The sequence below is a fragment of the Diospyros lotus genome, chromosome 9 (assembly GCF_014633365.1).
Source record: "Diospyros lotus cultivar Yz01 chromosome 9, ASM1463336v1, whole genome shotgun sequence".
Taxonomy (NCBI): Eukaryota; Viridiplantae; Streptophyta; class Magnoliopsida; order Ericales; family Ebenaceae; genus Diospyros; species Diospyros lotus.
Genome location: NC_068346.1, coordinates 10,365,812 through 10,393,279, shown reverse-complemented (window position 1 = coordinate 10,393,279; position 27,468 = coordinate 10,365,812). Strand labels below are relative to the sequence as shown.

At 38.0% G+C, this 27,468-nt stretch overlaps 2 protein-coding genes across 3 annotated transcripts in view; both read right to left on the bottom strand.

Annotated features, from left to right (window-relative positions):
- Window positions 1–4,591: 4,591 nt before the first annotated feature.
- LOC127809717 (delta(3,5)-Delta(2,4)-dienoyl-CoA isomerase, peroxisomal) overlaps window positions 4,592–27,468 on the bottom strand; it is a 52,942-nt gene continuing 30,065 nt past the window's right edge. Inside the window, exons 2-3 of one of the 2 annotated variants that reach the window (XR_008025204.1) lie at window positions 4,928–5,169; window positions 4,592–4,834 (exon numbers count right to left, since the gene is read on the bottom strand). Coding sequence is in view for 1 of the 2 variants with exons in the window: in XM_052348738.1 (XP_052204698.1) it covers window positions 4,979–5,169 (191 nt within the window). In the remaining variant the exon portion in view is untranslated. Of the gene's footprint in view, window positions 5,170–27,468 lie in introns of both variants that reach the window. The other variant, XM_052348738.1, reaches the window with a different exon arrangement.
- Window positions 15,168–18,279, bottom strand: LOC127809716 (uncharacterized; the record flags this gene model as incomplete). The annotated part of the gene is made up of 4 exons (XM_052348737.1): window positions 16,807–18,279; window positions 15,889–16,692; window positions 15,690–15,808; window positions 15,168–15,593 (listed from the first exon to the last, which is right to left on the bottom strand). Coding segments are annotated over exons 1-4 (2,304 nt in total), but the record flags the coding sequence as incomplete, so codon positions are not given.

Below are 27,468 nucleotides of genomic sequence, written 5' to 3'. Positions count from 1 at the left end.
AGCAAAGAGATCACTAAGAAGGAGGCAACCACGATAAATATCATCCTTACCCAAAAAATACACAAGGTGTAATCCACACAATCTATAGAGGACCTCCACTAAGATAAAGAACGAGGGGGAAACAGCAATTCACTTCACACTCTAAGGAGATACTTCATGTGGAAAAGAGACCTCGAGTTAACCACCACTTACCCATTTCCTTCTCTAAAGAAGATTTACAAGGATTGGCATTACCACATGATAACCCTACTATCAAAAGAGCTATCATCAACAATTATGAGGTCTTTCTTATTCTTGTAGACACTACTTGTTTAAAAAATATCTTATTTTCCAAAGCTTTCAACTAGTTGAATTTGGAGCCAACTTAGTTAAAGCCCTTAGGATCACTTAATGGATATAATGGGCAAGTTGTAACTCTAAGGGAAATTATCACCCTACCCTTTACCATGGGAACTAAGCCTTGATGGACGATTATTACGACAAATTTTGTAGTAATCCAATGGCCTAACAACTATAATGTTATTATGAAAAGACTCACTTTAAACATTCTAGAAGCCACTGTGTCTACTTTCCATCTAAAGGTCAAATTTCCAACTCCTAAAGGCATGGGAGTCATGATCAGAGATCGAAACATGACAAGGGATTATAGCTTTCAAATCAAAGGGGTAATATCCAAATAGTACTAGCAAGTTTCCCCTACTTTAGTTGAGGACTTGATCTCAGTGTTCATAACCAAGTCAAAACCTCAAAAAATATTAAAGCTCAAAGTAACTCTCTCCCTCGAAGTCACAACATCGCTCTTGTAGTTGATTTGCAAATATTCGGACCTCTTCCCATGGTAACCATTCGACATGCCTAGTATTGACAAAATAGTCATTAAACATTGCCTTAAGCTTGATCAAAAGATAAAATTGGAGGCTTAGAAAAAGAGAACTTTCTCTTTTGTTAAACAAAAAGCTATTGAATAAGAAGTTGATAAGTGTTTAAAAGAAAACTTCATTAAACTCATTCCCCAACCTAAGTGTATAATGTCGTCAATGTGAAGATGTCTAACAATGATTGGAGGATGTGTATAGATTTCGTTGATCTCAATAATGCTTTTCCAAAAAATCCTTTCCTACTCCTAAAGATCAACTAGTTGGTAGACATGACATTTGGTAACCAACTTATGAGCTTTATGGATGTGAGATGATTGAGTCAGACAATCAATCATCAAGATTGAAAGAAGTTAACAGAGAATTTCTTAAGATTGAGAAAGAGACATACAGTTTTTTCATAATTGAAATTGATCCAATCTTTCGCAATGAGAAATTGGCTCACTCAATTTCTAAAACAAGCAGCATTGAAATAAATTTTGTTGCAATTGCCAAAAAATTAGAAGAAGAGCTAATAAATCATGATGTGCTTATTGAGAGTATACTAGAGAAAAATGAGAAATTGTTTGATATACTGACAAAAAAAGCAAAGTTCATTGCATTATCCCTGGTGCATAGTCCATTATTTGAAGGATTGACTAATGTCCAGGATTGGAACATTGGGAGGAATGGTTTTAAGAAAAAAGGTCCTAAGAATATTGTTCATTTTCCTTTAGCTTCAGAGAAGGCTGAGAAGTCCATAGCTTTGGTTAAATTAGGCATCAAGAAGGTTAAGACAATTTCAGTAGGAGAATATTTAATGATGTTTTGAATGTTTATCTTGAACAATATGAGAATCTTCTTGTCATTTCAGATGGCATAGACTAGTTTTCAATGCTAGTTTTAGTAAAGGTAAGTAAAGTAGGTACTTCAAGAGAGCTTGAAATACTTGCTAAACAAGGAGATGATGTTTCCTTTTTTATCCACAAGATAGAGCCAAAGAGAGAGATGGACACTATACTTGTTTTGCATCGGATTTTTCATAGAAGATCTTTGCTTACTCGATTTCTTGAATTGAAATCAATTAAAGCATATTTTATTGAGCAATTTCTACAAAAGACGAATACAAAATGCAACGAAAGCTCCCGTCAGGGAAATAATCCTGGGAGGTCTCTTGTGTGTTATGATCCTAACATGAATTCTCTCATTGATGAGCAAATTCAAAGTTTTATGAAAACTTGGAGACAGTATGTAATTAGAGGAAAGCTAAGGGAAATAATTTAAAAAGTTAAAAATTTTATTATCAGGAACAAGGCTCTTGCTGCTTTGTTTGCTCATACTCCATTTGGTAAATTACAGAGCCAAAACAAGTCGCTTGCAGTGAACTTTGAGTTCCTTTCTATCATTGGAGATGATATTCTTGGAGGTATGACAAGTAAATTAGAACTACTTTCAATTGCAATGCTGGATGGATGGATGGCTAAACTTAGTGTTGCAACAACTCCTAGTAATAATCTTCATGGGCAACACGAGATGATTATCAATATTATACAAATGGAGAAAAGAGCTTTGCCAAGGAAAAAGTCAATGAGAAAGAAAGAGAGGAAAAATAAATGGTGAAGGAATAGTCTAAGATGGATGAATCGAATAGTGAAAGTAAGGACTAGATGACGAAATATTGATTCATATACTGGATTTCTTGGGGATAAGAAATCTTTCAAGGATGGGAGAATTGTCACGACCCTAAGGATATAATAATAATTGTATATTACATGTATTTCTTCCTTGCACTCTAGTGTTGCTATCCTTATTGTACCTTTTAGTTTACAAGTAACTTAAAGTTAAAGAGCCTATAAATAAGCTAAATCAATTAAAGGATAGGTATTATTGAATGATTTTAGATTTCTAGTCTTTTTCCCTCTATAATTCTCTATCAAATTCTCTTTGATTTCTTGTTATTCTCTCTTTCTGTCTGTTCTTTCTCAATTCTCTCCTTATTCTTTCTCATTCTCTCTCTCTCTCTCTCTCTCTCTCTCTCTCTATTTCTACCAATTTCCACTCAAAACCCTAGGTTAAACCTAGGACCTGACAGTTACCATCTCCCTTGATGTGTTGGTTGTCCAAGGTTGATTATTGTTCCTAGCATTGCTTCCTCCTCCTTGATTATCAATAAAAATTTGGATTTGCCTTCTTATCTCATCTAGTTGCAAAAGAAAAGTTAAGGGTCCATGGTTGCGGGAGGATAGCCTAATTGTCTTTCATCTTATTGACTTTTTAGATCAAATGGGTTGTCATTAATGATGGGATGATTAGTTGGAAGGCTTGCTACATTGTTGAGTTAAGAAAAACCTTTCATTTCCACAAACGACACCAAATTGGTAACATCATGATCAATCACTAATTGAATTTGTAAGACTCTCATGAGATTCAGACCTTGTCACAAACTAATTTGGCCTTGAGCTTCCTATACACGTGAAACGAGAATGACTGATCCCAAGGCTCATCCAAGATGTTACTTTGATGCTTAAGTCAACAAAAAGTTTTGGAGATAGCTTATAAACTATTTGAGTCACATAGAATGTCCTAGTTTTGGCTCACCCCAGGAGGCCTTTTTATACCTTTTAGGTTGAGTTTCGTGATAAAAATTACAATGAGAATTAACTTGTCATGCCCATATCGTAGAGAATTAAGGTGATTCCTCCTAATTTTGCAAGTCAAGAATGATTTGAATATAAATTATCAGATTAGTGTGGCTTACCTTGTGTTGGACTTCTTGGGAAGATCAAGACACGTGACACCAGAGGACTTAAAATGCTTTTCATATATTTCTCCATATTGAACTTGGGTTTATCTATCCTCAAAATCTTAGGGATTACTTCGTGTTAAGAGTTTATTCTATAGAAATTGTTTCTAAATGAGAACTTAATAGATAATTACTATACTTCAAGACCTTCTATAAGAACCATGCTTTGTGAAAATTCTCTCTTAATCCCAACCCAAAAGATACTTTGACAATCAATCTTCTACCTGAACTAGATTCTTTCGGCTTGCTTATTCCAAGCACTTCAAGAGTATAATCCACTTGAGATTCGAATTCCTCGGTGCAGGAACTCATTCAAGATCATCCTATGCATTGGTTGATGCTTTTGACCTTTGATGTGGTTTTTAGTGATGTGGGCATTTGGTCCTACATGAACTTTCCTCTTTTCATGAACATAGTCAAATCATTTTTCAAATTTTAATTAGACATTGATATTCAATCCAAGATTCAACGCTAGAATTCATGGACCGAGGAATGAGGAATGAAATTATATTTTCACCCCATTAAGCAAGCTAAGAGATGGAAATGTAGTTTCACTGCTTAGCCATTGAGTTTGAGTTGAATCTTGGACTGAAAATCATTTTCCTTTATCATTTTGCGCTTCTCAATGGAAGATATGCAACCGTACAAAGGTCAAAGGGTTCTCAGTTGTGGTGAAGCCAGTCTAGGTTGCAGAAACCCAAAAATGAGAAGGAAAGAGCAGAAACCCAAAAACGAGAAGGAAAGAGGAATTTGGTAGAGCAAGACGGAGATGAAAGAAGCTTCCTCTAATGCAACTATTGCCATTTAGCACAATGAATGAAAAACCAAAGACGGCCATTGGAGGAAATGTGGAATCAATGTGCAAATCTAAGACACTTGAAATCCCTTTTACATACAACCTTGGAAATCTAGATCACCGGCCACACCCACACAATTAATAACGTTTTCTTTGGTGCCCTTTAATGATTAGTATGGTGTAAACTAAGTTTAAGTTGTAAGTTTATAACTCAAAAGAGTACTCGCTTCTTCTTCAGGCGTTGCAGTATTTCTACATTTGCAACATTGGGCATTGGGCAACCTTAAGAAGTTACAGCAGCTCTTTATATCCCACCATTGCATGGGAAACAGTGGTTGTCCTATACAATACAGCAGAATACAGAGTCCCTGCCCCATATCCCTGATGGTATAGCAATAACATCCAAGTCATTTTAGATTATCATAACCTTAGGATTGACACACATTATATGCCAAAACTACTACAATCTCTCACCTCCATTGCATGAGAGAACTCGAAACGGCAATGAAATGGTTTGTGCCAACATCAGAGCTTTGCAAAAGCAGGTTTCCTCTTCTGATAGTGTGCTGAGATTGCCTCTTTTAGGTCGTCGGATAAAAGCATTCCTGAGTTCCAAGTGGCAACGTAATCCAACCCCTGATCCACTGGTAGGTCTCGGCTCCTTAGTAATACTGCCTTTGTTCCTGTGACAGCGAGAGGAGACTTGGCTGCAATTTCTGATTCGATAAACCATGACATACCATACATTAGAAAGACAACAAAACATCCAATTGGAAAGACAACAGCGGAAACATAGAACACAGAAGAAGAGAAAAAATGAACAGTCAATATACAATTAAAATCTGGAGTCACAAACTAGCACTGAGACTAAGCATGTTTCTGCATTTCAAACGAGGATTTCTTATATTCTTCTAAATCCAATAAGCACTACGCAGGTAGAAAGCTTACTAGAGTTATCCACACCTCCATATGTTTACAACAGTCTAGCAGATGGGGCTAACCCCATGAATTCTAGTTTCCCAATCATCCTTATCCATTGCCATATCTTTTCTAAGGCCATTATACCACATCTTATGTTCCAAGATTTCCCATCAACTTTTCTCAGCTTCATATGTTTAGCAAAATTTATTTAAAATTGCAGATAAAGACAAGAAAAACTATACAAATTCTCAAGTCATAGGAACCAAAATTGGAAGAACAATGTGATGAAATGACTGAAAAAAATTGTGTTCCACAACAACATATCAAACCTTAATTTCACTAAGTGAGCTTGCCTATAAATTCTAGCTCGCCAACCATCTCTATCTGTGACCATATCTTCTATTAGGCATTTGCAACTCATATCATGCCTAAAGCTTTTGACCAAAATTTTCTTCGTTTTGTTCTACCTCTTTGTTAAAGTCTTCCAAAAACCTCAATCAATCTTTTTTCACATGACCAAACCATCTAAATTAAGTTTCACTTATTTTACCTTTAATAAGAGTCACTTCAACATTATTACAAATAATCTCATTCTTCTCCAAAAACTTAGTGAATCTTCTTTTCACATGATCAAACCATCTAAATTAAATTTCACTTATTTTATCTTCAATAAGAGCCACTTCAAGCTTATTACAAATAACCTCATTTTAAATTCTATATTCTATCCATTGTATGTTGCACATCCATCATAACATACTCATCTCTATTATGATCATATGTTGTTGGCTTTTTATTGCCATAGAACAAAGTAGACATGGCCACGGTTCATGAACCGTCGGTTCTGGTTCATGAACCGCCGGTTCCGGTTCAAGAAATCTTTGAACCTGAACCGAACCGCCCAAGGGCGGTTTGGGACGGTTCGGTTCCGGTTCCGGTTCGTGTCGGTTCGATCAACGGTTTGGACCGGTTCGGTCAACGGTTTGAGCCGATTCGGTCAACGGTTCCGGTTCCGGTTCAAACCGAATTTTTTTAATTTTTTTTAAATATTGTTGTATTTAATTTTGGATATGGTAACAAGTAATAAATAATTAACAATATAATTGAATAAATTGATAAATAACAAAATGAGAAGATTGAAGAAATTGAAATTGAAATATTAAATGAGAGACAAAATTGAGAGAATAATAGCTTGAGACTTGAGAGAGAGAGAGAGAGAGAGAGAGAGAGAAAGTGTGAAAAATGAGTGGGGGAGGGAGGGGTATATATAGATAGGAATTATAAAATTAAAAAAAAAATTAATAAAATTGGAATTGGACCGTTGGGGGGGGGGGGGGGGTGCTGCACGGGGGGAGGGGGGGTGGTGGGGGGGGGGAGGGGTGCTGCACGGGGGGAGGGGGGGTTGTTCCGGTTCCGCGGAACCAGAACTGCGGAACCGGAACCGACGGTTCCGGTTCCCCGGAACCTTGAACCGGAACCGGACCGAATTTCGCCGGTTCAGTCCGGTTCCGGTTCCGGTTCGGCCGGTTCCGGGTCCGGTTCCGGTTCCGGCCGGTCCGGTTCCGGTTCGAACCGCCGGTTCGGTTCAATTTTAGCCATGTCTAGAACAAAGTAAGTCCAATGGTTGTCCTATAAAATTTTCGTCTTAATGTCTACAAAATTTTACACACATAAAACTTCAGACCCACTTTTCCATTCTAACAATCCTACCTTAATTATATGGGTAACATCGTTATTAATCTTCATCCTTTTGGATGATTGATCAAAAATATTTGAACTGATTTTTTTTTTTTTGGATGATTGTTGGGAGTAAAGGAAATAGAAGATTTACTCAGTTACTTGGCTCACCATTGATTGCACAAGATTATGTTTTCTAATGTAGATATAGAATGTACAATTAGCTGTTTTTTTGTATCAATTAGTTGTCTAATTAATTAATTTCCTAATTGTTTATGTTTCCTTAATAGCTAGTTTCCTTAGAAGATAAATTGATAGTTTCCTGTGAAGGTGCCAAGACTCACTTTAAATATAATTGCAAATATGTGCTTTGAATATACAAGAATTCTGAGAATTCCTACATTGTATCAGAGCCATCTTTCTAGGGCATCTTTTCCAATCCTTCATTGCTTTTCTCGTTTCCAGCTTTCTTTGTCTCTCCGACCTTCATTGCCACCATCACATACTTCTTGTTCTGCCTTCATCGCAGCCTTTCCTAATCATTCTCCCTTCTTTTTGTCACCATATGTCAACCGCTTCTTAGGATTCTATCTCAACTATTATGGGTGAACTGTCACCCTCACCTACGACTGTCTGCAGCAGGAACTAGAAGCGATTTCCATAATATGAATCCTCTACACTGGCTTGATGGAACTAACTACCTGCAGTGGAGTCACGTACATAGTTCTTAAAGGCGCGCCTAGGCGCAAGGTGCCTTAAAGACGCCAGTTCAGCGCCTCACCTGGGCCGAGGCGAGGCAATTTCAATGAGGCGCTCGCCTCGCACGGTGAGACGCCGAGGCGAGAGGCGCGCCTCATGAAATCTAGGTTTTAATTAAAACCTAAGCAGCCCAATTCCTCTCCTTTTCTCAGTTCCAGCATGTATACATTACAACAAATTTACATTTCTTTAGTTTAAGTAACTGTCCACATTTTCTTTTATTTATATTTTACCTTCCATTTACTTTAATACATAAATGTAAATAAGAAAGTACCCCCCATTTGGATTCAATAAAAATATCTAAAAAATCAAAATCCATAACAATAAGAAAATAGAATTTTAGTTTTAGTACAAACTCGAGATTTAGCGATTTTATCACCCCCAAAATACATACCTACTATTTCTTGAAAAATTCATTAAAAATCATTTTAACAATAATGAATATTAGCTATCAAAATACCGGGAGATAGTTTTTCAAAATGAAAACATTTTCTTATACGTCTCCTTATTATGCGCTAATCTTCCAGACTTAGAAAAATAACATTTTTCAAAATAAAAACATTTTCTTGATTGTGGACTTGTAGTGTTTATTGATTGTGGGGAGTACTAAAGCTTGTCCAAAATGTCCTCCATCAGTAAAACAAGAGATTGGAGAGTACATGCAAAAGAAGAAGAATAATAGGGAAGAGTGAAATATGGCACCGTTAGATGATGATTTTTAATTTGGTGAAGGGTATGATAATGATGATTATGAGGAGCTGCCTCAAGTAGGAAAAGACCCAATGTATCTACCCAATGTATTAAACAAACTCGATCGCAATTGAGTTCAACTTTGGCTTCGACTTCAAAGCAGCAAGTAACTTAGGTGATTGAAGAGGAGGAAAGTGAGACAGAGACCGAAGATGATGAAGACTTGGAAAAGGGAGAAGAATTGGGATAGGAAGAAAAAGATGAAGGGGTGATTGAAGGGGATGATGGAAGATATTGACCTTGATGTTGATGATCTCCTTGATGATGATGATTGATTAAAACTTCTTTATTGATTGTGAACTTGTAGTGTTTATATGTTTGTTTAGAACTTTGCATGATGATTGGTACTTGTTTGACTTTGAGACTTTAAGTTTGAACTTTGATGATGTTTCTAGTTTAGAATTTGCATGATGAATGAATCAACTTTGATGATATTAGTTTAGAATTTGAAGATAATGAATCATTAATGATATGCATATGTTATTATTGATAATTTGATAGTTTTTTTTATGATTTTACAAGATTTTGAGTTTTTTTTTTCTAAAAGGTGCGCCTCGCTTCGCAAATGCGCCCCTCGCGTGTCAGGCTCCAGGACCCTTTGCGCTCGCTGCGCCTCGCGCCTTTCAGAACTATGGTCACGTAGTTCGCACTTTTCTCAAAGCAAGAGAGAAGATAGGACATCTTACCAACCCTAACCCAAAAGAAAAAGATATAAGATTTAGGGCATGGGATGAAGAAAATTCAATGATTATATCCTGGTTATGGAATTCTATAAAACCAAAGATCCGTAAAAATTTGATGTTCCTTACCACTACAAAGGAAATATGGGAAAATCTGCAACAGACTTACTCCAAGAAGAAAGATGCAACATTGATCTACAAGCTCCAAACAAGGGGGAATGTGTGTCACCTAGTATTACAACCAAATGATTGGATTTTGGCTTGAAATAGACCACAATCAAGATCTGAAACTGTAATGCAGCCATGACATTCAAGTGGTTCAAGAATTACTCGAAAATGATCGAGTATTTGAATTATTTGCAAAATTGAATTTTGAGTATGATCATATTAGAGTTCAAATCATTGGTAAGGTTCCTATACCACTCTTTGTGAATGTTTTTCAATTGTTCGTGTTGAAGAGAGTTGATGAGGTGTTATGCTAGAACCTTGTATACAAGAGGCTGCAACAATGATCTCTCGTAGACCTGGAGAAGGAGGGAATAAAGGAAACAATAATTTGAGGATAGTAGAATCTAGCAAAGATGGATTGTGGGGCACCTACTGCAACAAACCTTGCCACACTCATGAGAACTGTTTTAAACTACATGGTAAGGCCCAAGTTTTGGCACGAATAGGAGGATTCAAGGGCCAAGGAAATAGCCAAGCTAATGTGGCCAGCAAAAAGCAATCACTAATTGACACTACACAGCCAAACAAGGAGTCCACAAAATTCAACAAAGAAGATATAGGAAGATTGAGACGCCTTGAATCCCTAGATAAATCTTCAAGTTCTTGTTCTCTTGCCAAACGTGATATGTGTCTTATGACTGATTCTTTTAAAGCATCACATACTAAAACAAGTAGATGGCTTGTAAATTCCAAGGCAACTAATCATATGATTCATGATATCTCTTTTTTTATTCATACAAACCAACCCAAGGAAACCAAAAAATTATTATAGCTGATGGCTCTCCCACTAACATTGTTGGACAAGAAAGTATTCATCTTACCCCTTCCATATCTATTACAAATGTCCTACATATCCCTAACCTTTCAACTAATCTTATCTTTGTCCAAAAAATTACTAAAGAACTCCATTGCAAACTAACATTCTTTGACTTTCATAGTGTATTTCAGGATCAAGTCTCGGGAAAGATGATTGAATTTGCTAGAGAGTGATGGGTTGTACTACCTTGAGGATCTTGACAATGGTCAAATAAAGGGAAACTAGTCTCCTTTCTCTCAAGCCCTTGTAACCACATCTAATAAACAAACGATTTGGGCACATCATCTTCGTCTTGGTCATCCACCTTTTCTTCTCTTAAAACATATGTTTCCATTATTGTTTAAAGTTCTGGTTGTGTTAGATTTTCAATGTGAAGTGTGTCAATTTGCTAAACACTATCGTACTTCATTCCCTATCAATTCAATGAAATGTAGTCATTCTTTTATTTTGATACATTCTGATATTTGGGAGCTAACAAAGATTCTTGAGATTCATGGGGCTAAGTAGTTTGTCACTTTTAGTGATGACTGCATTAGGGTTACTTGGTTGTTTTTAATGAAAGACAAATCTAAAGTTAGTTCATTGCTTCCTCAATTTCAAAAATGATTTTTACTCAATTTGGAGCAAAAATAAAACGATTTGGCTCAAATAATGTCAAGGATTATTTCAATGAGAATCTATCTTCCTTTTTTATCAAGGAATGTATTATTCATAAATTTTCCTGTGTTGAAACCCCACAGCAAAATGGGGTGGCAAAATGAAAAAATTGTCATCTCCTAGAAGTCACTTGTGCACTTCTTTTTTAGTCTAATGCTCCAAAATTCCTATGGGGCAAAGCAGTTCTAATAGTTAGTTAGCTCATAAATCATCTTCCTTCTAAAGTCCTAGCCAATCATAGTCCTATACATATTCTATCCAACCATTTTCCAAACATTGTGTCTACTAGAAATATGTCCCCAAAAGTATTTGGCTGTGTTGCTTTCTTGCATATTCACAAAAACTCACCAATCTAAATTAGACCCCTAGGCAAAGAAGTGCATCTTTGTTGGTTGTTCTTCTGCCCAAAAGAGTTACAAATGTTATGATCCTTCTAGTCGATGCGCTTATGTTTCTCTTGATGTCACATTTCATAAGTCTCAACCTTTTTATAGTGTCATGACCCAAGGGCATTAGTTGTAATTGTTTCATGTTTGTAATTTCTCTTAGTGTGTAGTGTGTACTTGAGTTGAAGTTCGTTAGTATGTTAGTGGGGTAAGAACTACATTGATGTAAACAGGCCTATAAATAGGCTATTGAATAGAGAATAGAGGCTATGATGAATTGAATGAAATCAATCTGTTTCCTTCTCACTCTTTTCTCTCTCTCTCTCTCTCTCTCTCTCTCCAAACCATTCCCTTCCCTTCTCAATTTCTCCCTCTATTCTGTTCTTTCTTCTTCAAATTCTTCCAAAATTCCATTCTAAACCCTAGGAAAACCTAGGGTCGTGACAACAGTTCTTGGCTATGGATCCAACTAATTCCAGGGGTGATTCCGATGACAAAATCCAGTAGTAGACCCATCGAAACAAGTCAGGATGTCTTCAGAAGCTAATCTTGATCGAAGTTGAGTGTGCGGATCCCAGCGATTGCAACCTGAGATCCGGTCGAAAAGAAGACTTTGATTGGCAAGTGGGGTGGAATTGAACGAGTTGCAAGAGGTAATTCAAGAAGCGGTGAATTTCGATGATTTTGAGAAAATTTCATCAAAGTCAAGGGCTTCCAACCATTAGTCAGTGATTGGGTAAGAAGAAGTCATCAACTAGGGGGTGATCGTTGAATCATCGTGATCACAATTTTGATTACGGGCGATCATGAAGGCATGGTTGTTTGTTCCAAGACAAAGCAAGCAGTGTTGGAAGGATTGAGCTGTAAGAAGCAGACGCAAAAAGGTCAGCGGAGCCGACAATCTTAAGGCGTGATTCCAAAGCAAGGACAACAGTATCGATCAAAGGCAGTTTTCGGCGAAACTCTAGGCAATTCTTGTTCGTCGCTTTAAGGCGAAGAAGGGAATAGGTCTAAGCGTAGGTCAAGAAGCGATCTTGATTGAAGATTCAAAGCAAAGATCCTCGACTGAGAGTTTGGAAATTTCAATAGCTGATTGTTGAAGTTTGCCTAGAGTTTGTGCGGTAGAAGATCAGTAAAGTATTAAAGATTATCGACTGGAAGTTATTAATCAGTTAGGGTTTTTTTTAGGCCAAAGTGTAATTAATGTATCTTTAGGGGTCTAATTGTAAATACCCAATAGTTATTAGTTATATGGGGGGTTTCGCCTCCTCTATAAATAAGAGGGCAAGGCGGCAGTCTAATATATCTCCTCTCTTGTCAAGTTCTCGATTACTATTGTGAGTATTCTTTGTTCTAGAGAAAGTGAGGTATGTGTATTGTGTTCTTGAGTTTTCTTGGAGTGAATAAGGGTTGTACTTGAGTGATAGGATTGAGAGAGGGCTTGGGTTTTGTACTGATCAGTTTCATCCTAATAAAAGGCTTCTCTTGGTGGATGTTTGAAGGCTGGATGTAGGATTGCCAAAGGCATTCCAAACCAGAATAAATCTGCGCCTAATGCTATTTGGTTTGATCTTTTCAATTCTGTTATTTTCTTTTCTGTTGTTCATATTTTCTGTTCTTATATTTACACTGCATCCGAGAGTGTTTGAGAGGGTTTATGTGAGGGTTTTCTCGCCTAAGGGTATAATCTAAGAGTCCTAAGGTTAACACTGATTCCATGAAGCTTGAAGTAGTGGGTTGGATTTTTGAAGGCGAATTCTGACGATTGATTCTTGGCTACTAATTTCTGACACTTCACGACTGTATGGTTCTTGGAAACTGCTCAAGAGGCAATTGATAGATTGTTGTCTTAGAGGCGAATTTTCAAGGATTGGAATTGTGGAGATGGAGAACAGATTCCAAGAGAAAGTCGCTAATCTCACTCAAAAATTGGAACGACTTAATGATTATGATTTCACAAAGATTCTATATCAGTTTACCAAAGGAATTTTTTTCAAGATCCACCACAGAACCGATTCCAATGAGAGTTGGAATCCTACCAAAGACCTCTAATCTGCAAGAAGCTAATGACTCAACTAAATTGAATCAGGAATTTCTAACTGAAGGATCATTTATCGGTGGGGAAGGTGGTATAGGATTACTTCCTCAAATTTCTAACTTACCGGAAATTGAGGAACAATCTAAATTGAAAAACAATATTGATTCATTAGAAAACTCGACTATAAATCTTTCCGGAGATGAAAGTTAGGAAGGAGGTTGAGTTCTAGCCATTAAAGGAACTTGCATGTTGAAGTTTGCACAAAGTCTTAAAATCAGAATAAAAGCATTAAAGGAATCGAATGTTTTTATGTTTTAAAAGCAGTTGTAACGGTAACTAACCATGTAATGGTTAGTATCGAATTTTTTGCTTCCTTTTATGTCTTGTAATTACCACCTCCTCTATCCTCTATAAATAGAGGGGCCGGCTATGTTTCTATTATGTCTTTTCTTTGAGTTTTCATGTACACGATAGAGAGAAAAGCCTAGGGTATTAGACTTTGTAATCTCTGTGAGAAAAACCTGTGCGAGTAGGCTTTGTGTGTGTGCATTGGTCAGTTTGATAGTGGATTCTACGGTATCGGCCCTAGTCTGGATGTAAGACTTTGATTCATTTAAAGTCCAAAATAGGATAAACTCTTTTCTCTCTTATTTTTTCTATTATCGCATGAGTGCGAGTTATTGTGTGCTTAGTATTCAATCATTCGCTCAACAACTTGGTATCAGAGCTAGAACTACAAGTGCATAATGAAGATTCCCTCATAGGAGTTAAGACAAAAATTGAAATCAAGAAATGGCTCTATCGGCATCATCCTCAAGTATGATATTGAGAAATTCAATGGCAATAATGATTTTGCATTGTGGAAAATTAAGATGTAGGTGCTTCTTGGAAATCTTGGATTGAAAGAGGTGCTAAAGAAGGAGTCAAAAGAAAAGGTGGGAGAAGGGGTCAAGATTCTATTGGCGGAACGGAAGGCAAATATAGAAGAGAAGGCGTACAATAACCTCATTCTAAGTTTGGGCGATAAGGTTCTCCGAGAGGTCTCCAAGATGACTACGCCTTTGGAGATACGGAAGAAATTGGACAGTCTCTACTTGACAAAGACATTGTCAAGCCGGTTATTTCTAAAGGCCATAGTTATTAAAGGCGCGCCTAGGCGCAAGGCGCCATTTTGGCGCCTCGCCTGGGCTGAGGCGAGGCGGTTTCTGCAAGGCGCGCGCCTTGCAAAGGCGCGCCTCATGAAAACCGCGCCTGCATCATTTCTTTCTCTCCTCTCCAACATCCCCTCTTCTCAGTTTCAGCATGTATACATCACTACTTATTTACATTTCTTTAGTTTAAGTAAATGTCCACATTTTCTTTTATTTATATTTTACCTTCCATTTACTTTAATACATAAATGTAAATAAGAAAGTACCCCCCATTTGGATTCAATAAAAATATCTAAAAAATCAAAATCCATAACAATAAGAAAATAGAATTTTGATTTTAGTACAAATTCAGGATTTAGCGATTTTACCACCCCCAAAATACATACCTACTATTTCTTGAAAAATTCATTAAAAATCATTTTAACAACAATGAATATTAACTATCAAAATACCGGGAGTTAGTTTTTCAAAATGAAAACATTTTCTTATATGTCTCCTTATAATGCCCTAATCTTCCAGACTTAGAAAAAATGCGCTAATCTTCCAGACCTAGAAAAATAGCATTTTTCAAAATGAAAGCATTTTCTTGATTGTGGACTTGTAGTGTTTATTGATTGTGGAGAATACTAAAGCTATTCCAAAATGTCCTCCATCCATAGTTTTGAAAGGCGCGAGGCGCAAAAGGTCCTGGAGCCTGAGGCACGAGGCGCACGAGGCGAGGCGCGCCTTTGCGAAGCGAGGCGCACCTTTGAAGTCGAAGCCGAAGTTGATCCCAATTGTGATCGAGTTTGTTTAGTTCTAAATTGATAACTAGGCTCTCCAACTCCTGCAGCCGCAGCAACATTACTCCATGTCAACCCATCCCCAATGTCATCTGGAAAAACAGTTTCATCATCTTTATCATTCTCCTCATCAAGTTTTCCAGTCAACCATTCATTGCTTTCATCAATGTCAGTCAATATGATAGGGTCAATGGTATCACGCATTTGATATCGACGCCTCAATGCTCTATTGTATTTCACAAACACCAAGTCGTTTAAACGAAGTTGATCAAGCCTGTTTCTCCGTTTAGTATGAAGCTGCAACAATTTATGCAAAAACATACTAAGAATAAGTTACATGAAATAAATCAACTACTAATAAAAATTGTAAGTGTATATGTACAATGCACTTACATTTTCAAACACACTCCAATTACGTTCACACCCAGATGAACTACAAGTCAAGCTAAGAATTTTAATTGCAAATTTTTGCAACGTGGGTGTTGACATTCCATATGAAGGCCACCATTCAGCTGTCCAATAAAATTCATGGGTTAGTTATTATCTATTATCTAGGATGATTATATATATAATGTAATATATATATATGTACCTGGTGATTTCTCAGCTCTCTTTCTAATAGCCATATAGTTTCCAAAGAACCCATCTGCATTGTTATACATCGAAAGCTCAGCATCAATTTGGTCTTGAACCTTTATATCTGGATTTAACTTTCTAATGCATTCATATAAGCCATTCATGATCTCTGGATCTATATGTTCAGCCTTGTAGAAATATTCTGGGTTCAAGTACCAACCAGCTGCGTGCAAGGGGCGATGAAGCTGAACATCCCATCGATTATCAATAATCTGAAAAATGGGTGCATACTTCTTTTCATCCCCATTAAAAGAGTTAGCAATCGCTTCTTTGGCCCTATCCATGGCCTCATATATGTATCCCATAGCAGGCTTCTTCTCACCATCCACTAAGCGCAATACACGCACCAATGGACCAGCCACCTTTAAAGCAAATACAACATTGTTCCAAAATGAAGGCATCAAAATCACTTCTACAACCTTTTTAGCCCCCGCTTCTTTTATCCACTTGCTTGTCATCCACTCCTCGGAGGTAAACATCCTTCTAAGGTTGCTTTTCAGACTATGCATCCTGCCCAAAGTGATAAAGGCAGTTGCAAACCGTGTTTTTGCAGGCCTCAACAACTCTTTCTTGTCAGTAAACCTTCTAAGCATGTTTACTAGACCCGAACGAGTATAAATATAGCTATTCACCATAACAGCTCTCTCAAATGTCTTCTTCATATTAGGCAACTTGAAAATATCTTCCAACATTAAATCCAAACAGTGCGCTGCACATGGTGTCCAAAACAACGTAGGATATTTTGCCTCCAAAAATCTTCCTGTTATTATTTAGAGTGAAATTAACAAGATATTAGTAAATAATAAATATCTAATGAATATTCAAATTGTTCTATTTATAAACATAATACAAATTACAAAAATAAATTTCATACCTGCTAAAACATTGTTTGAAGCACTATCGGTGACCACTTGCACCACATTTCTTACTCCAATCTTTTCCACACATTTACTTAATAATTGAAACATCTTTTCCCCAGTCTTTGAATAGCTAGAACCATCAACAGACTCCAAGAACATACTTCCTTTAGGAGAATTGACTAAAAAGTTAATCAATGTCCTTTCCCTCTTGTCTTTCCAGCCATCTGACAAAATGGAACATCCATATTTGGCCCACGCCTCTTCATGATCTTTCATCATTTCACGAGTGGCTTCCACCTCTTGTTTGAGAAGAGGAACCCTGACTTCATGGTAACTAGGCGGCTTCACACCCAGACCATACTGACCAACTACTTCTATAAATACTTTAAAACTGTCATATGTCACTGCATTGAATGGAATGCCTGCATCATACATCCATCGTGCAAAGCTTCTACAAACTCGAGCTCTTAACTCTTTTTTTGCAAAATCATGCTCACCCAACCTTGTTTGCTTTCCTTTGCCCTTGCTTTTCAACACATTAACTTCTGGGTCTTTAAAAAAAACATCAAGTGGACCTTTTTGTGTTGGCCCTTTAACACTACCAATACTACCAGTACCGCTTCCACTTCCGGTAGATACATTAGGTCTTTTTCTACTTTGAGGCAGCGGCTCATCATCATCATCATCATACCCTTCACCAAATTGAATATCATCATCTAACGATGCTATATTTAGCTCATCCCTGTTATTTTTCTTCTTTTGCATGTACTCTCCAATCTCTTCTTTTACTGATGGAGGACATTTTGGACAAGCTTTAGTATTCCTAAAACCGCCCACAAGATGTTTCGCCCGAAATATACCACCTTTTGTTACTTTACGACAAAATTTACATGTGGTGGTATTTCTATCATTAGGATCAGCTTCAAAATAATTCCATGCCGGGTCCGTTTTGGAAGTGGTTGACGACATTTATTGGGCTGTTGCAACACAGTTCCAATTTCATCAAAATTCTCCTAATTATAGAAATAAATTATAAAGACTTAAAAGCAAATTTCAGCAACCAGCTGCCAGCAAAATAAATTAAGCAAAAATGCAAGAAATAAACAAATAAAATACAACTAAAGAACTTACAATATGAAATTATGAATATAGGAGAAGATGTGGGCAGCGGCGGCGGCAGCTTTAGGCCCTTAGCAGCTTCAACTTGAAGAGCTCAAGAGCAGATGAGAAGAGGCGAGGAAGAGAGGAGAAGACCGTGGCGTGGGCAGACTCAGTAGAGGAGAATAGAAGAAAGGGTGCGGCTAGAGACTGGAGAGGAAGATCGAGCAAGCAGCGAGCTGGAGAGGAGAGGAAGAGAGGAGGCAGGCGCGGCAGAGAGGAAGAGGAGGATCGGGCTGGGGCTGGAGAGAAAGAGAGGAGGGGGTCGCAGCTGGAGAGGAGAGGAAGAAGAAGATCGGGCGAGGGCGAGCTGGAGAGAAGAGGAAGAGAGGAGGCAGGCGTAGCCGCGCGGCTAGGGCTAGAGAGGAAGAGGAAGAATGGAAGATCGGGCGAGGGCGAGCGAGCAGCGAGGGCCAGCGAGCAGCGAGTTGGGAGGAGAGGCAAGCACGGTAGATGCTATAGTCGGGAGGAGTGAGGAGCGAGCAGCGAGCTGGAGAGGAGAGGCAAGCGCGGCTGGATGCAGTCGGGAGGAGAGGCAAGTGCGATTGGGCTGCAAGATTTAAGTAGAAAACCTCAGTTTCATGAGGCACGCCTAGGCGCGCCTCACGCCCCAGCGCCTAGGCGCGCAAGGCGAGGGCCTCGCCAAAACCGCCTCGCCTTGGCCAAGGCGAGGCGCCAAACTGGCGCCTTAAGGCGCCTCGCGCCTAGGCGCGCGCCTAGGCGCGCCTTTGATAACTATGCCTCCATCAATAAAACAAGAGATTGGAGAGTACATGCAAAAGAAGAAAAATAACAGGGAATCAGGGATGAGCAAAATATGGCACCGTAAGATGATGATTTTCAATTTGGTGAAGGGTATGATGATGATGATGATTAAAACTTCTTTATTGATTGTGGACTTGTAGTGTTTATATGTTTGTTTAGAACTTTGCATGATGGTTGGTACTTGTTTGAGTTTGAGACTTTAAGTTTGAACTTTGATGATGTTTCTAGTTTAAAAATTGTATGATGAATGAATTAACTTTGATGTTAGTTTAGAATTTGAAGATAATGAAACATTAATGATATGCATGTGTTATTATTGATAATTTGATAGTTTTTATGATTTTACAAGATTTTTAGTTTTTTTTCTAAAAGGTGCGCCTCGCTTCGCAAAGGCGCGCCTCGCCTCGTGCGCCTCGCGCCTCAGGCTCCAGGATCTTTTGCGCCTCGCGCCTTTCAGAACTATGCTAAAGGCAAGATTATTTACTTTTAGAATGAAAGATAATCAGAAATTGCAAGATCATATTAACGAATTCAATAAACTTCGTCTAGATTTAGAAGATATTAATGTTAAATATGATGATGAAGATAAAGCTTTGGTTTTACTGCACTCTTTGCCTCTGTCATATGAGCACTTTGTAGATATCTTGCATCACAGTAGGGAAAAGTTGTCTTTAGATGATGTAATAGGAGCCCTAAATTCTAAAGACTTAAGATTTAAATTGGATGAAAAGTCACCCACTGGAGAAGTAGTAACTGCTAGATCTAGGAACACCAAGAGAGACCCTAAGTCAAAGGGAAATTCTAGGTCAAGTCAAGAAATGGGAAAAATCCAATTAAATGTTATTACTGTCATGAAGATAGGCACATTAAGAGAAACTGTCCTAAGAGAAAAATTGACTTACAAGATAAAAATATTTCTGATGGTGTAGCCTCGGTATGTGAATTCGAGTATGATAGTTCGGATGCTTTAGTTGTGTCACATAAAACTAAAAAAGAGATATGGATAACGGATTCAGGATGCTCTTTTCATATGACACCAAATAAGCACTAGTTTGTGAACTATCAAGACACTAATGGGGGTAAAGTCCTATTAGGAAATGATCATGAGTGCAAGGTCCTTGGTATAGATAGGAGATGTTAGATTAAAGATGAATGATAATTCCTATAGAACTCTAAAAGCTGTGAGACATGTTCCTGAGTTAAAGAGAAATTCGATTTCTCTTGGAGAATTGGCTAGGAACGGTCACTGTTTTAAGGGAGAATGAGAAACTCTAAAGGTAACTAGAGGATCCTTAGTATGTATGAAGGCCTTACAGAAAAATGGTATACAGGTGTTGCAAGCGGCTGCCTTGAATGGAGAAGCAACAATAGCTGGAGAAAAGGCAGTCACACAGGCAAGACTTTGGCACCTTAGAATGTCACATATAAGTGAACTTGTTCTAAAAGAATTATCAAATCAAGGGATTTTGGAAAAGGATCAGGTGGCAGGTCTAGATAAGTGTCTCCTGCATCTATGGGAAGTCTACTAAGGTGAAATTTAGTAAACATGCCATACACTCCTCAAAGGCACCTCTAGATTATATACATAATGATCTATGGGGACCTGCCTAGACTTTTACTCATGGTGAAGCAAGATATTTTCTATCAATAATAGATGATTATTCAAGGATGGTCAGGGTTTATGTCTTGAAATCCAAAGAACAGACTTTTGAAGCTTTCAAGACATGGAAGACCATGATAGAAAATCAAAAAGGGAAGAAAATTAAAACAATAAGGACCGATAATGGCCTTGGATTTTGCAATAGGGAATTCATGGATTTATGCAAGGATAACGGGATAGTTCGACATCTAATTGCCCCTGGGAATCCTAGATAAAATGGCCTTGCAGAAAGAATGAATATGACACTTCTAGAAAGAGTGAGGTGTATGCAATTTCATGCAAATCTATCTAAGGCATTTTGGGGAGAAGACATGAACATTACTGCATATGTGATTACTAGATCACCATCAGCAACTATTGGTTTTAAAACCCCTTATGAGAAATGGGCTGGGCATAAACCTAATGTAGAACACTTGAGGGTATTTGGGTGTATTGCATATGCCCATGTGAAACAAGGAAAGTTAGATCCCAGGGCAAAGAAATGTATTTTCATTGGATACCCGACTAGGGTAAAGGGGGGTATAAGCTATGGAATTTAAAACCTAAAAGCCAAAAGATTCTCATTACCTGAGATGTTATCTTTAACGAAAATTCCCTAACTAAAGGCTTGTAGGAAAAGGATAATGAGCAAACATCTCCTACAACAGAATCAATAGACATTGAGTGGCAAGATGAAATTCCAAGTACCAATACTGATAATCCTCAAAATTATGATCTAGATCATCATGAGGAAGTTGAGGAATCAATAGTGGACTAGGAATTTGACCCTCAAGAAGAGTGTAGGGTTGAATTAGATGCTGAGGGTGAGCCTGATTCACAAAGGTACAACGTTGCAAGAGATAGGCAGAAAAGGCAAAGCAGACCTCCTAAACGTTATGGCTACTCAAATCTAATATATTATGCACTTACAAGTGCATCAGAAGTTATTGGAGATAAGCTCCTGACTTATAAGGAAGCAGTCTCCTCAAAAGGACTTTCTTAAATGGATTGAAGCCATGAAGTCCGAAATAAACTCTCTTAAGAAGAATAAAACCTGGACCCTGGTTGAAAGGCCTCGAGGACAAAGAATAGTGAGCTGCAAATGACTATATAAGGTAAAGGAAGGATCAGGAGAAAATGCAAAGCCTAGCTATAAAGCTATAGATAGGTTGCAAGAGGTTTCACTCAAGTTCCAAGAGTGGATTTCAATGAGATATTCTCCCCGGTTGTGTGGCATACCTCAATTAGAGTTCTTCTAGCAATGACAACTCAATTAAACATGGTTTTGGAGCAAATAGATGTTACAACAACATTCTTACATGGGAAATTAGATGAAAAATCCTCATGGAGCAGCCAAAAGGGTTCGAATCAAAAGGGAAAAGAGAACAGGTCTGCCTGATTGAAGAAATCCTTGTATGGACTCAAGCAATCCCCACGTCAATGGTATAAGAGATTTTATACCTTTATGATAGAACATGGGTTTAACGATATGCCGATTGCTAACCAATCAGGGAAAGAAATTCAACAGTTAAAGCTGGATTTGAAGTCAACATTTGAGATGAAGAATTTAGGAGAGGCAAAAAAAAAAAATTGGGAATAGAAATTACCAGAAATAGGTAGAAAAGAACCCTATGTCTCACAGAAAACATATTTAAGAAAACTAATTTAGAAGTTTGGAATGGTTGAGGCAAAGGCTGTAAGTATTCCATTTGCCTAGCACTTTAAATTGTCAGCAATCCAATCCCCCACTAACAAGGAAGATCAAGAAGAAATGAGAGAAATCCCCTCTTCAAGTGCGGTAAGGAGCCTGATATATGGTATGATATGTACTCGGCTAAACCTAGCATATGCAATGAGTATAATCGGCCAGTTTATGGCAAACCTTGGAAAACCTCATTGGAGTGTAGTTAAATGGGTATTTAAGTACTTGAAAGGATCATTGGATATAGTGTTAGTTTATGGTGGAGCCAAGGTCGAAAGTGAGGCTAGTATCCTAGGATATTCAGATGCAGACTATGCAGCAAATCTGGATAGAAGAAGGTCCACAACTAGTTATGTTTTCCAATTCTGGGATGCTACACTAAGTTGGAAAGCACGTCTACAACATGTAGTAGCCTTGTTAACTACTAAGGCAGAATATATTACTATTTCAAAGGCAATTAAGGAAGCATTGTGGATAAAAGGATTGCTAGGAGAATTACTTGGAAGGGAGATATATACTACTATTATGTGTGACAGTTAGAGTGCCATTCATCTATCTAAGAACCAGACCCCTCAGGAACACACAAAGCACATCAATGTGCGACATCATTTCATATGGGAGGTGCTAGACAGGAAGGAGCTTAAGCTGGTAAAGGTAGCTAGTGAAGACAATGTAACAGACATGTTCACCAAGGTCGTTCCAGCAGTCAAGTTGAAGCATTGTTTGAAGCTACTCCAGATAGCTTCAGGAAGCCTAGATAGTCAAGCTTAGGATATGGAAGAATGAAGGTAAGGAAGAAGGCAGATGTAGAATCCACAGGAATGAAGATTGAAGACTGAACATTAAAGACTAAAGATTGAAGACTCAACTTATGAAAATGATGGAGAAATTGTTGAAGTTTGCACAAAGTAAGTCTTAAAATCAAAATAAAGGTATTAAAGGAATCGGATGTTTTTATGTTTTAAAAGCAGTTGTAACGGTAACTAACCATGTAATGGTTAGTATCGAATTTTTTGCTTTCTTTTATGTCTTGTAATTACCGCCTCTTCTATCCTCTATAAATAGAGGGGTCGGCTATGTTTCTATTATGTCTTTTATTTGAGTTTTGATGTACACGATAGAGAGAAAAGCCTAGGGTATTAGACTTTGTAATCTCTGTGAGAAAAGCCTGTGCGAGTAGGCTTTGTGTGTGTGTACTGGTCAGTTCAATAGTGGAATATGTGGCATCAACCCCAGTCTGGATGTAGGACTTTGATTCATTCACAGTCCAAACTAGGATAAACTCTTTTGTCTCTTGTTTTTTCTGTTATCGCATGAGAATGTGAGTTATTGTGTGCTTAGTATTTGATCATTTGCTGAACACTGTGGAACATTCTCATCTCTTCCTATGCAATCAGGATATCAAGACAAGAATGGCAGAAGATAAACCCATAGTGTACGCCGTCAAACAAGTAAAACATATTTTTAAAGCATTGCTAGAGTATGTAAATGTTGAGGGGGTGAACAATTCAAGGTGATAGAGCGACCCGTAGAGCATAAAGATCTATTTAAAAGTTACTTGGTGGATCTTTAGAAAAATGAGAAGGAAGAAGCTACAGAGGAGTGGAGGAAACAATTGAAGCGAGTCTACGTTGCTCAATTACATCTACAGGATATTGCAGATATCATGGCAGTTGAACTAATCTTAGCAGAGGTCAAGGAAATTTCTAGAACTAACAAATCAATGGGAGAAGAGAGCCTTAGCATGGAGATCTTCAAGGTCTACATTTTATGTTTGTAGGAAAAGCAAAAGAAAAAGAATGTAAGAGAAGAGGAAAAAGCTTAAGAGGAGAAAGAAAGAAGGACAAAACAGCTAGTGAACTAGTGAAAGTTGGGATTGGATGACAAACAGGGCAAGTCACTGTGAGTTCTTGGGGGGGGGGGGGGGGGGGGGAGGAATAATTGTCATGACCCAAGGGCATTAGCTGTAATTGTTTCTTGTTTGTAATTTCCCTTAGTGTGTACTTGAGTTGTAGTTTGTTAGTTGCTTAGTTGGGTAATAACTGCATGGATGTAAACAGCTTATAAATAGGCTATTGAATAGAGAATAAAAGCTATTGATGAATTGAATGAAATCAGTATGTTTCCCTCTCACTCTTATCTCTCTCTTTGTCCAAACCAGTCCCTTCTCTTCTCAATTTCTCCCTCTTTCTGTTCTGTTTTCTCCCTCCATTTTGTTCTTTCTTCTAAAATTCCCATTCTAAACCCTAGGAAAACCTAGGGTCAGGACAACCACCTTGTCCTTATCGAAATCAACTGTTATGAATCCTAAATTACAGCTAAGAAGTTGTTGCTCTGATACCAAATGTTAGGACCCTAGTTCTAACTGATGCTTCCTTTAAAGATAGAACTAGAAATTAAGGAAGAAATAGCGAGAATTGCAGGGGTAACAGATAGAATATTAGGGAGAACAGACAAAAATTAGGGAGAATTGACAAAAAGGGGGGGGGGGGGGGGGGGGAATCCAAAAGAAATAGGGGAGAAAATAGATAGAACTTGAGGAAGAACTGAGAGAATCTAATATTCTTCTTAATAATTCAAAACATGATGCATCAGCAGTGAGGGTATAGCTTTATATATAAGCTATCCCAATTTTACATGGCAGTTACTATATCCTCCACTATCAATAATTGCTGTTAAATCACTCCACTACTCCATAACTGTAATTCCTAGAACATAACTGTAAATAACCACTAAATAAATATATATAACAATTGAAAATAAAAACAAGAAAATATCTTCCTAATTCTTGGGATCATGACATGTACATACATAGCACTCTATATATATATATATATCGATGGTTTCTTGGAACAATGTCTTGCTTCCAGTGTGTACATACACAGATTTGCAGTGGTTGGAATCACTCATAGGTTTCAAGGAGTTTGTCAATGTTTCAATGTTGCTATACTAAGCCTCCATTGACTATTTTGTACCATGTGCATATAGTGATCACAATGATTTGGGTTTTGCTCTCTTCTCGGTTTTGTAAGCCTAGGTGTATATCTATTACAATAATTGCACTTACTAAAAATCTCAAATTTCTATTTTGATTAATTTCGTTCGTCTTGGTTACTGTCATGGAAGGCTCGTTCGGACAGTGAATTAGAGTAGCAAAATTTTGATTTTCTTTTACTGCTATAATTCCTTCATTGCTGTAATTTTGTTCTCTCACTACTGTAATTCCTCTATTAGTATTAGCTAGGCAAGGCTGTAAGATTCCCCACGTTGAGGGGCTGGAATAGGACAAAAGGTTGGTTATAACTGAATGAGGGAGGGATCCATTATGGTAGCACCTACACCCTACCAGTTGTATATATTCTCCTAAGCTATGCTGAGGAATTATCTTTGAATTGAATATCAGAAATTTCTTCTTCCTTCTCTTCTCTTACCCCCCCCCCCCCCTTTTCTCTCTCTCTCTCTCTCTGTCACTTTCTTCCTTGTCACTCTCTTTCTCCCTTGCTCTGTTCTATTATGTTCTTACCGAAATCATCTTCTAATCCATTCCGGACTAAGAGCGTACCAAATTCATGGAAGAGCCGTGACAGTTACTTTGACTAATATAGTCAAATTGACTTCTAAAATTTTGGATTTGATTTGATTTGATTTTAACATATTTGGTTGCTAAATCATTCCTCAATTGACCAAAATAATTCATTGTGCACCCCTAGTTGGAGTAGCTATGCTAGTAGCTCAAGGGATGCATGGTTCATTCTACCAATCGCAAAATAGTTCTAAAACTGTGCAATAAAGCTCAAGCCTTACCTGGTAGTGAAGAAACCTTTGGGTTTTTCATTGGGTGATTATAGTTAAGTAGTTGGATCTATATGTGATGAACAAATTGGTACTATCAGGTATAATATGGCCAATTCTTGTACAGAAGAGATGATTTGAAGAAAGCAAATTATCTAGTGTATTAGAGGGCATAGCCAAGCTAATGAGAACAAGTTACCTATAGCATCTCTTGCTCAGGCAACCCTAGAGGAGGTGACAGGTTGGACAAGTCAAACACCACCAAGAAACTAGAGCAGCTTACCAAGCTGATCAATCAGTTCACACCACAGCGGCAAGAAATGCCAAACCTAATGATTTTGGAAGTGAGAAAACAATAAGAATAGAATCTAAGTCAGAGCAAACCCCAAAGGGAATAAAACCAAAGTCTCCAGTTAATTCAACAAAACATTCAATTGAAAAGGATCAAATGCACCTTATCCACTGTCATGCCCCAAGGAGCATTAAAGAGGTAATATAGTAATAGGCTTATTAGGAGATATGTTAGCAATTAGTTAGAAGCATAGGGGTGATTATGCAATCTGATATGCCTATATAAAGGGCTACTATAACCAGATGGGGATATGCTTGAATTGTTTGAATGAAATTCTAATTCTCTCTCTCTACAATTCTCTCCAATCTCTCTCTAGTTTCTCTCTACTGCTCTCCCTCATTTCTCTCTAAATTCTTCCTAATTTCTGTCCAATCTTTCCCTAATTCCCTCTGTTCTTGGACTTAGCTATATCAGATCTTTCTGGTTGCCAATTCGAACCCTAGGTAAACCCTAGGTCCATGACAATTGGTATCAGAGCTACCAATTCTCGAAAGCGCTTGGCTTGCCTATTGCGCATCGTTTTTGGCGAATTCAAGTAGCATAGTTGGAGGCAAGTCAAGTTGCTAAAGGTGAGGACGAGACTCACTTCAAAAACGACTTGAAGGACTGTAACAGAGCCACCAATCCTCAGCGGTTCTCTTTGTTAACCAAGGCCAATTTCGAGTGATCGAGATCAAGCGATCGGCTCGAAATTGAGGTTTGTCGAACTACAACAAGTGACAAATTGGAGGCGAAGCTGAATCGTATCTGACCAAGCAATTTTCAGAATCGGTGGATTCATAGATGAGCGATTCTGAAAAGGTTGACAGAGTTGATAGATCTTCGGCGGTGGTTCTGGTGAATATGGAGCCCTGGACGATGATAGGGTGGCGAATCCACTAGTGATTCTGATTTAGGTAGATAGTGCAAGGAGGAATTGAACTTGGATTTGAAAAGGTGAGGAGGAAGATGTGGATCTCTCAATTTTGATTAGAGCAAGGCCCAAAGTTAGGCCAGGAAGTTGGTCGAATAGCAATTTAGACGGAGCTTCAGGCATCGAAGAGAAGTAGATTGGAGCGATCAGAGCCTACCACGATCGTAATTGGATTCCGAGGACTTATCGATCAAGGCGAACTCAAAAAGTGCGGTGGTCCTCTAGCCTGTGGTCGGTGATTGGGTGAGGAGGAGTTGGCGAGAGGCAATCATTGAATCCGCAACAATCGCGAGCAGAGCCAATCTCAGCCATCAAGGCAAGCTTAGGGAGTGACAACAGTGACGGTGATTGGGCA